Source organism: Vidua macroura, chromosome 15, assembly GCF_024509145.1.
Source record: "Vidua macroura isolate BioBank_ID:100142 chromosome 15, ASM2450914v1, whole genome shotgun sequence".
NCBI classification, from domain to species: domain Eukaryota; kingdom Metazoa; phylum Chordata; class Aves; order Passeriformes; family Viduidae; genus Vidua; species Vidua macroura.
This window is the reverse complement of record NC_071585.1, coordinates 12,507,690-12,517,929: the sequence shown is the minus strand read 5'-3', so window position 1 is coordinate 12,517,929 and position 10,240 is coordinate 12,507,690. Positions and strand designations below refer to the sequence as shown.

General features: G+C 53.0%; 1 protein-coding gene across 1 annotated transcript; it reads left to right on the top strand.

Annotated features, from left to right (window-relative positions):
* The first annotated feature begins 3,555 nt into the window (after positions 1–3,555).
* On the top strand, positions 3,556–6,543 carry RPS14 (ribosomal protein S14). Its single transcript, XM_053991384.1, has 5 exons — positions 3,556–3,766; positions 4,931–5,081; positions 5,383–5,544; positions 5,722–5,798; positions 6,435–6,543. The coding sequence occupies exons 2-5, from the start codon at positions 4,933–4,935 to the stop codon at positions 6,500–6,502; spliced, it is 456 nt and encodes a 151-aa protein (XP_053847359.1). The 5' UTR covers positions 3,556–3,766; positions 4,931–4,932; the 3' UTR covers positions 6,503–6,543.
* Positions 6,544–10,240: the final 3,697 nt, after the last annotated feature.

Sequence of the window (10,240 nt, the reverse complement as noted above, 5' to 3'; positions counted from 1 at the left end):
AAACTGCTGTAAAGGGTATTAAAGGGATTCTTTTTTTTTTCAGCCTTAAATGTTTTGCAAACTCAGCCTGAAAAAGTATCTCCCCTGGGAACAGCATTCCGAGGCCATACTAACCTCCGCCAGAGGAGATTCATGCACAAATCATTGAGCAAAAAGCCAGCAATGAGTAATCAAAGGCACGCACCAAACTCTAAGAACAATCTGCAGAATCCACAATCTCAAGCGGTAATGTTTTCCACTGAATAATTTCTTCTGAGAAAAAGGAATTTGTTGAATTCTAGGTCTGGCATTTGTGAATACTTTTTTTTAAGAAAAAACAACTCGCTGGAAACAGAAATCTGCTCAGGAAGGCACTGGGATTTATTAATACCAGCTTTGCCATTTTACATGAGTATCAGGTAGCTTTTTTTCTTGCCTGTCTTCTGTTTGCAAACACAAAGGAAACCAATTCCTTTCCTGCGTGCTTTAAGCTACAGGCTCTTCTTCAGCACATCTGTCAGAAAGCAGTTCAGCGGCTTTCCTACGCATTGTTTCCAATTTATTAATCAACACTTCCAGCTCCCTACTGAGTTACAGCCACATTATGGTCCCCTTGAAGTCCATGGCAGCACTTCCACCAACTTCATTAGGACCAGAAACTTGCTCTTGAAGTCTCTGCCAATTCCTTAAGTGCTTTAACTTCAGCATTGGAGATTTCTGTTTTAATCTTCCTACGCCTGTTTCTGACACATCATTTTACATGTGTGCATGCACCAACTGCCCTTCTTGAAACTAAAAATGGCCTTAAAAGCAAATGGAAATTTTCGTGTTTTTTTTTTTTTTAACCTGTGAATGGTGCAATTGGGACCCTGAATGTCTCTTTGCATAGCTGTTAGAGGAGAGATGCCATCTTGAGGGGTCTGCTAGAGAGCTCCAGTTGCAGACTCTGCTCTGTATCAGGCAGCTGGGGTTCACCCTGCTACAGGGGGAATTTTGGCCTCTTCCAGTTCCAGTCTCTGTTTCAAGGCCACCAGTAAGGCCACTGGTCCATGGCTCATGGGAACAAGTCACAGCCATGAAGACAGTGATATGTGAGCACCAAAAATTCCTTCTTGTGGGAAGCCCAGAGATGGGGCCTTCGCAGGTCAGGCCAGTCACTTCCCACTAACCCCTCTCAGCCTGAACCAGTTTACTCCAAGGCCAAAGCCCAGCAGGAGAAGACGTTAGGAGCAGCATTCCCATTTGCCTGCCCTTTTTGTTTAGTCACCAGCTGAGTTATGAAATCTGCCTGCAGCGTCACTGTGTCTGTGGGTTTCCCATGGGCTGGAGAGGCTATTACCAAGGAGCAGCTGGAATGTTAATTACCCATTAAGGAACTAAATCTGGGGGATTTCTCAAAGCAAATACACATCATTTCTGGCACTAACCCCACAGTGGCCTGAGCATCCTTCCCAGCCAGGCTGGAGGATGCAATGCTTGCAGCCCCTGCTGGAAGCCCCTCCCTTCTCATCCCAGCCAGGGAACGCTCTCAGCGCTGTCCTCAACAGCAGGACAGCCTGGCTGGAGCTGGCATTCGAGCCCCAGGAATATTTTTCAGGGCAGGCAGCTCCCTTGCAGACACACCAGAACTAGTGCAAGGCAAAGTGAAAGGGAAGAATGTGTCCTAGGGAGTGGAGAAAATTCCATCCTGCTCAGAGGCTGGAGGGACCAGGAGCAGCCTGTCTCCCAGCAACTTTGGGCCTGAGGGCAGCACAGGATTTTGAACCAGTGGGTTAATTCTTTTACCAGCTCATATGGTTATTTCAGCCTGTGGCCCATAAGTGGAGGCCTGTCCATTTCCTTGCCTCTGGCTTGCTTCTATTCCAGGGGAATATCCACAGGCTCGTACAATCCTCTTGGAGGATTGTCACAGGCAGAGCAGCACACGTGGCTCCATGGGGACAAACCCACCCTGCCTGGCTGCCCCAGGCTCCTCCTCAGACAGGGCACCCACAGCACACATGCCCTGACACAGGCTGACCTCTGCAGCACTCCCTGCTGCTGACTCTTTCCTTCCCCTGTCCTCCAAATCAGGCCACAGCCGCTGTCACTGGAGCTCCCGGCTGGAATTACAGCAGCTCTGCCAATGTGTATTTTAAAAGCCTCTCCTTCAATATTCAAACAGGAAGATCACTGATGCAGTGGTAAATCGAACACAGGAGCAAGTGAAGGTGTTCCATGGGGTCAAGACGGGGGTTACAGTGACATCCCTGAGCACAGAGCGTTTTCTCAGGGAAAAATCCCAGCACGGGTGGGGGCGGTGCAGGGGGACAAGGAGCCTGAAGGACCAAACCTCTTTTCCCTGGTGGCAGCCCAGAGGTTTGCATCCTGGAATGCTTGGTCAGAGAAAGAAAAAGGTATAGGAATTCTTGATGGGCAATATGGGCAAGTGGACGCTATCCTAAAAAACGTATCACCCCACAGCTGCAGAGGGAGATGGACATGAGAAGGGAGGCAGAAGTTTCTGACAGGCCAGCACCCTCAGTCATGCAGAGGTGCTGGACCCTCCCTGCAGATGTTGGACTGTGCAGCCTCACTAGCAGTGCTGTTACAAGGAGCCTCCCTTTTCCAGCTGCTTCTTCTCCATCAGCCCAGCTCTGAGCACAGTTCTGGGTGCAGATCTGAAGGTCTGTCAGGCGTTCCCATGTGGGGACCCACAGGTGCTCCTGCTCTGTCACTCACGCCCCAGCCCATGTGGCTCAGAGCTCTCCCTTTCCCAGAGGCAGCTCGGCACCAGGTGAAGCAGCTGGAGGCAGGGCAGGATCATGCCCAGGAAGCATCTCATCAGCACTATAAACTCAATTTCATTGTGCCTCTGTTCCGAAGGTTTTTGGTGTTCTCCATCCTTACTCTCGTGAGCACTTTTTAAATCATTTGGAAACAGAAAATACTGCATTGTTGGACCACCTTTATGTAAAAATTTACAAATTGGCATTCTCTTTGTTGAGGTAGAGCAAACCTCCCCTACCAGAGCTCAGGGAGGTGTTCCTGTGCCATCGCTCACGGTTCACAGCTGCAGTCTCTGCTTCTCCCATCAGCTGCCAGAGCTCCTGAGAGAATCACCGCGACTGAAACCTCTCCCATCAGCTCCTCGACGAAAACACGGCACTCACACATATTAAACCACCACATGCTTTCTCTTGTGGGTGAATTCCCAAACACCTCCTCGCAGTCAGGGCTCCGGCCTGAGCTCGGGGCACGGCCAGGCAGCTGCCTGGAGACCCCCAGGACCCCTCACCATGCTCAGCCCTGACAGCAGAGAGGGAAAGGCCTACGCCCCAACCTGGCTCTAGCTGAGCCGGGGCAGAGCCGACTGCAGCGGCGTAGCCGGGGGGAAGCAGGAAGATTCTGGATTACACCCATTTCTCTCCAGCTGTTTTTTAAACCGGTTCGTTTCCGAAGCTTTCCCGGGCCGCCTCCGTCTGGAGCGCAAACACCCCCGGGCCCGCCGCCATCTTGGGGAGGGAGCCGGGGGGAGGCCGCCGCCATCTTGGGGAGGTCGGGCCGGCGGGAGAATTGTGTGAGGGGAGAGGCGGCCGCGCCATCCTGGGGAGATCGGCTCGGCCTCGGGAGGATCGGGACACGGTTTGGCCCGGCCCAGAAGGATCGGGACTGGGATCGGGACACGGCCCTGCGCCTGCGGCAGCGGACACGCCGCCTTCTGCCATTCCTTCCGGGTGAGGCGGTGACCCCCGCCCCCTGAGCCCGCTGCTTCCTTTCCGCGGCAGCCGCCGGAGCAAGAGGGCAGGTGAGTCCGGGCCGCGCCGCATCCGCCGCCATCCGCCCGCCCGCGCCTCGCCGCGGCCTCCGCGCCCGCCGCCCGCCCTCACGGGACCGGGGCTGAGCGGGGCAGCGCGCTGGGCGCGGGGGAGGCGCGCTCGGCGGAGCGGGGCCATGGGCCGCGGGAGAGCCGCGGGCTGGAGTAGCGGAGCTCCCGGCTGGGGCTGCTGGGCCCCGGGCCGGCCCTCCCTCGGACACTGAGCGGTCGGGGCCGCGGTGAAACGCGACGCGTTCACGCGTTCGTCGCTCGGAGCTCGATGCCGGCGGTACAGCGTGTGCTGCCTGTTCCGTGTCGGCCTCACTGGGCTGGAGAGAGCGCTGTCCGTGTAGCCCGTGCGCCATGGACGTGTCGAGAGGGATGTGGTGCTATCGAAGTGGCCGCGCAGACACTGATGTAAATTGCTGTTATAGTGCTCAGGGCAGTTGGTGGAGAGGGCACGACCGAGGGTGATCGTGGGTTGTGTTGGGGTTGGGTACCTCAATGCAGTGACCGTGCCTTGTGCCGGCTGTAGCAGGAGTTTGGCAGGAGAGGGCAACAGGGAACCGTTTTTCTGTGCTTGGGAGCGGATGCACAGGATCCCCGGCCATGAAACCGAACACAGCCGAGTGCTGCCCCTGCTGTCTCCCATCACTGGGTGTGGGCTTCAGGAGCAGGAGATACAGCTGGGCTAGTCCCAAGGATGTGGTTGGGAGGTCAATAATATGGAAGAACCCAACCTGGTACTTAAAAGGTCTGCAGATTCGCGGCTTAACTGACAATACTGGGTCTGTGTAATTGTTTGGTTTGGTGTTTTCTTTCCATAAACTCACATAAACAAGGGGAAATGCTCAGCATTGCTGGTTATCGAGGAAATGAGCTCCCTTGTGCATTGCTGTGGTGAGACTTGGAGATGTCAGCTACCATGAAGTGCAGCAGGAGAGACTCCACTAAACAGCTGTAGATCATGACCTGTGTGCCGGGATATAGCAAAACTGGGAATCATGGGGTTTTTAAGAAATGTACCTGTGTTTTGCCAGTGGTAACTAATTTTTTCTTGCTTGGTAAAAGGTTGAAATATCAGGAATTTAATAAAATCCTTTACAAATGCTGAGAAACTACCAATGTTCACACATCTCTTTTGTTGTTGTTCAGAAATGGCACCTCGTAAGGGCAAGGAGAAGAAGGAAGAGCAGGTCATCAGCTTGGGACCCCAGGTTGCTGAAGGAGAGAATGTGTTTGGTGTCTGCCACATCTTTGCCTCCTTCAATGACACTTTTGTCCATGTGACTGATCTCTCTGGCAAGTGAGTATGGGACAGGCATCACCTCACTGCAGTACCCAGCTCCTTCGGGTGTGAAAGTAGAAGCTGGGTTTGGCAAGAGGTTCCACCAAAATCCCTGAGTTTCTACTGAGCTTCATGCATGGTGCATGTACATGAACTGGGTGGCTTGGTGAGCTCTTCTGATCAAGATGGTGTTCAGGGTACTGTGTGGCTTATTGATCTGGTAACATTGGAAATACTAGGTTCTGACTATGCCCATATTCTGGTTTGGGGAAAGAACAAGGAATGGCTTTCTTTTGAACATCACCTTTTCCTTCTGTAGGGAAACCATCTGCCGTGTGACCGGTGGGATGAAGGTGAAGGCAGACAGAGACGAGTCCTCTCCCTACGCAGCCATGCTGGCAGCCCAGGATGTTGCCCAGAGGTGCAAAGAGCTGGGCATCACTGCCCTGCACATCAAGCTGCGTGCAACTGGGGGCAACAGGTACAGCAGGAGGGTTGGGACACTGATGGGGACATGGCTGTGGGGGCTGGTGGTGAATGGGTGTGGAGCACAAGGAGAGGTTTGGCGTGGGGAAAGTGTGGCTTTCATATTGCTTGCTGTAAACTGTGTTCAGTTTCTGGGTCATTAAAGGGGTTGTTGGTTCTGACTCTCCTCCAGGACCAAGACTCCTGGACCTGGTGCCCAGTCAGCCCTGAGAGCTCTGGCCCGCTCTGGAATGAAGATCGGCCGCATTGGTGAGTGAGGAAAAAAGATTATTTAGTGAATTGAGCTTTGTAGGCATCTGTGCTGCTTGATCTTAACTTCGGGACTTTCTTCATGGCTGCTTAGATGGCACCAATTAAAGGATTTCATGTAAACAGATCCTTAAATTGACCAGTAGGTGGTGAGAGCAGTACTCAGAACCCAGGTTTCTGTGTCCAGGGCAAACCCCAGCTTGGAACAGGATGCTGCTGCTCCCCTGATGTCACACAGCTGTTCTGTCACCTAAAAATACCTTGTTGGTCTCGGTGATTCAGTAGTAATGGAGTTCTCTAGCTGTTGTAGGGAGAGTCCTGAACTTTTGGGGAAGTCACAAGATGCAGTGGTGGTGGTTGTGCTGAAAATTCTTCAAGCATCCCGTGTTTCTTTTGAACTGCTTTGGCTGCTTGATTTAAGTGGGATGGGAGATGGGAATTTCTGCTTGCAAAGCATTAAAGCCCTGGGTACTCAGCCTGTGGCAAGTTCCCAAATACCTTCACAGAGAGTTCCTTCTGCACATGTGCAGGCAGCTCCTGTGGTGTCCAGGTGGTGAAGTGTTAGCTGATGGGTGTACCCGGGTGGTTTCTGGGGGTATTTCTGGGGGATAACAGTTCTGGATTTTTTCCCTGCAGAGGATGTCACCCCCATCCCCTCCGACAGCACTCGCAGGAAGGGTGGTCGCCGTGGACGTCGTCTGTAACCAGCGCAGCACCTTCTGTTATTAAAGCTCTCTTAAACCTCTGTTCAACTCTGTTTTCTTACTGGGGTAAGGGGCTTCAGTTAATTCCATCCACAGATGGCTTGTACTCTGGAGCAGGGCCTCTTGCTTGGAGGGGAACCAGGCTGGCTGATCCAAAGCCACAGGGGTCTTAGGCTTCATATAGTAAAAGCTACTTTTAAAATGAATAATGACCTTTTGCATCTCCTGGAAAAGAAAGCTGGGCTGGGAGCGAGCAACTGCTGCTGGGCTTTCTGCAAAATGTTGCTTAATGCATCACTTCCCCTTTCTGTGGAAAAAGTCCTCTGCCTGGACATCTGTTCCTAAGCCAGCATTTCCCTTGGCACAGCCATAGTGTTTTATTTGTTATTTTATATGTGGCCATGGAAAATGTTAGAATAAACTTCCCTTACTGTCTTAAACGTGCACCATTTGCCGTTCAGATCACTGTTTTCCTGTACTTAAAGTGGTTGAACTCCTTGTGGAGAAGGTGTCAAAAGCATGAAACCAGAAGCAGCTCAGCCAACATGGAGCTGAAGGAAGAGGGGGCAGGACAGAGGAAAGAGCAGGGAATGGGATACTGTTACCAACAGCTCCCCTCTGGTTTTTGATACGCTTTGGATACAGTGAAAGCTGTTCCTGTTCTCGTTAGCTGTGCAGGGCGGGGTTTTCCTCCAAGGAGTGGCGATGGTTAAAAGGGCTCTGGAGACTGCAGCAAACAGGAGCCTGGCATGTCTGAGCGCATAGCACGTTAGTTCACACAGGCAGCGCAAGCAGGCAGGGTTGCAGTTTCCTCCTGCTAGTGGGGTTTTTGGTTTGTTGTTTGTTGCAATTTTGTTGATTGGTTGGTTTTGGAGTTTGTTAGTAATGGTTTTTGCATGATGAAAAGCCACAGTTAGTACAAGACTGGATGTGGCACTTGGTACCATGGTATAGTTGAGGTGTTAAGGCATGGGTTGGACTCGATGATCTTAAAGGTCTCTTCCAACCCAGTGATTCTGTGTGTTACATGTGAGTTACTCTGTCCCAGGGGACGTCACCATGGCTGTTTCATGGGGCACATGTGGGGAGAGCTCTACAGCAAAAATCCAACACAGGACCTTTGCTGTGGCAAAAACTCAGCAGACTCTGCTCATCTCTCGGTGCAGGGGGAGATATTTCCACTCACTCTCTCTGCTGCCCACCCTGGTCTAGGCTGGTTCAGCCTTGCTGGTTTGTACACCAGATGTAGAAAGGGGAAGGTGTCTGCTCCATGGGAAGGTGGAGTTACTCTATTAATCCTTGGAAGCTGGATGTGTGCAGGTGCACACAGGGCTGGCTGAGCTGAGTCACTGTACACCCAGCCTGTGCCACGTGCTGCCCTGGCAGTGCTGTGCCATGGGCAAGCTGGTGCCTGGGCTCACTGCACAATTAAAGGTAAAAATTGCTTTGATTTCTCAGCTGACCTGACCTCTTTGAAACAGCTTCCTGTGTTGATGCATAACCCCAAAGAGGAAATGATGAATGAGGAAGAGAAACCGAAGCCCCAGCAAAGAGCAGCTTCCTGGCCCATGTCCTGGGGCTTTCTGGAAGGAAAGGCCCTACTGTCAAAGGGGCATGGATGGGTCTCCTGGCTCTTGACAGTCCCTGGCCTGACCCAACTGGCTTGTCTTGAGTGATTCAGTGAGGAACTGAATCACCTGCACCCCCCTGTACCTGTAGCTGGGTGATGGCTTCTGGGCTGTGTGGGTGGGGGATGCTCTGCCTGCCCACCCTTGCCTGCCCACCCTGTTTCACCCTGGCAGGGATGCTCATTGTGTGAAGGGCATGGGGCTGTTTGGGGACTGTGCTCAATCCCCAGACACAGTCAGTGGTCACTGGTGGGCTCTGTGGCTCAGCCTTTCCCCTCAGGTTTGCCCAGGGCTTATCCTGTGCTGTTGAGGGGGTCACCTCAGGGTCGGTGGGAAATGTGGGTGTGTTCTCCAAACCTTTGTGCAGGGTCTGGGGGCCAAGAGCTGTGAGATGAGGCCCAGCTGGTGATGAATGGCTTCCTGTGAATGCCTGCTGGGTTATTCCGTCTCACTGCCTGAAATAATTGCTCTGCTGGCCTGGTCCTCATCAGAGTCCTGAAATCACTCCTTGCTCCAGATGGCTTTTTTTCCCCAAAATAGACTTGTGAAGTGTTTGATGGGCAGCACCAAATACAAAGCCTTGGAGTAACAGGGTGGTGACAATTCATTGCCAGCCTCAGGCAATGGGAGAGTGAGGAGGGTCAGACAGGATGGAAGCTGCTCTCTGAAAGTGTCTTTGTCTTCCCTGGAAAATCAATTCGCAGACAGAGAACACACCGGGTGTCGCAGCCCTGGGCAGAAAGTTGTGTATGAAGCACTGAAGAGCTGACTGGAGATGTCTGTGTGTGGAGCAGGGCCTGATTTAGGGCAGACAGTCCTCCTCCAGGCTGGGGCTCGAGGGTCTCAAGCCTGCCTGGGAAGGGGGCTGTTCCCCACCCCCAGGTTATCACCCACGTTTGTGGTTTGCACAGCCGGCCCAGCTCCATGGAATCGCTGGGGTTTTGTTTGTGAAGTTCCTGTTCAGATTTTCTCTGGTTCCCCTTATGGCTGAGGCTGGTCACGGAATGCACCAGGAGCAGGGCCTCAAGGCAAGGATTGTGGCCCCAAAATGAGGAGCTGAGTGGGAGCTGGGGCTGTGAGGAAAACTTGTGTGTCCCCTGAAAGTCCCAGTGCCCATGAGGGGAGAGGCAAAAAATGCATGGAAGACTTTTGTGTTCTTTCCTTTTCCCCTGTTTTTTTCTTCCCCTTTTCTCACTTCTCTTTCTTCCCTTCTCTCTCAATCCCCTCTCCCTTTTTATTTTCTTTTCAAACCCCTCTGATAGTTTCTAAACACAGCTTTGTTACGGCCTGGGGTGAGGCTGATGGGGCAGTGCTGTGTGAACCCCTGGGCATCCAGGCCTTTCTCAGCTGGGTTGCAGGGTCAGGACCAGGCTCCAGGTACCAAAACCCTTCCCCTGTGTGGGGCTGCAATTTCCTACCTGGAAAGCAGGAGCATTGTGCCACCACATTTCCTCCAGGAGCAGCATCTGCCAGGAGTCCCTGCCCTACCCCCTGTAAGTGCTTTGAAGTGATCCCTTTGTCTGCTCTCCCAGGGCTGTTCTGCCAGCTGGGAGGCTCAGGACTGAATCTGGAATAGAAATGGAGCATGTCCCTGCTCGCCCCAGTGGGTTTGCCAGGTAACCCGTGGTGCCTGGTTAGGTAGGGTTAGGTAGGACTTTTAACTCCACATTCACAGTTTCACTTTTGGCTGAGCTCTGGCCATGGTCGTGCTGAGTCCTGACACTGGAGCCAGCTTGGTGCTGGGCTCAGTGTGACCCTCGGCCCAGCGTGGGCACTGGGGTCTGTTACCCCAGGGCTGCTCTGGGGCATTGTGTAACACCACCAAAACCCAGCATTATGGGGTGGATGGCTGCTTCTGCCCATGTAGCACTTGTGGGGCTGTGGGGGGGCTGGAGACCCTCATTGCCCCACTCCCGCTGGTGCTTTGGGATCGCTCACATCTAGGGGCTGTTCCTCCTGTCTTGGCTTTGGGCTTCAGCCCCTGGAAGCTGCTGCAGGCAAAGCAAAGAGAGTAGTGCTAGAAGGAAGGAGGGCTTGAAAGCTCTTGATCCTTTAGTTACTGCCCTCTCAGCCTGAGAAGTGCTGGCCAAGTACCCCCACACAGGGAGGG

What these genes read in the sequence shown, in the direction of transcription:
- RPS14 (XM_053991384.1), top strand. Translation starts at nt 4,933, where the DNA reads ATGGCACCTCGTAAGGGCAAGGAGAAGAAGGAAGAGCAGGTCATCAGC. An exon ending in CGTGCAACTGGGGGCAACAG is followed by an intron (nt 5,545 to 5,721) that starts GTACAGCAGGAG and finishes ACTCTCCTCCAG; the next exon opens with GACCAAGACTCCTGGACCTG. An exon ending in AATGAAGATCGGCCGCATTG is followed by an intron (nt 5,799 to 6,434) that starts GTGAGTGAGGAA and finishes TTTTCCCTGCAG; the next exon opens with AGGATGTCACCCCCATCCCC.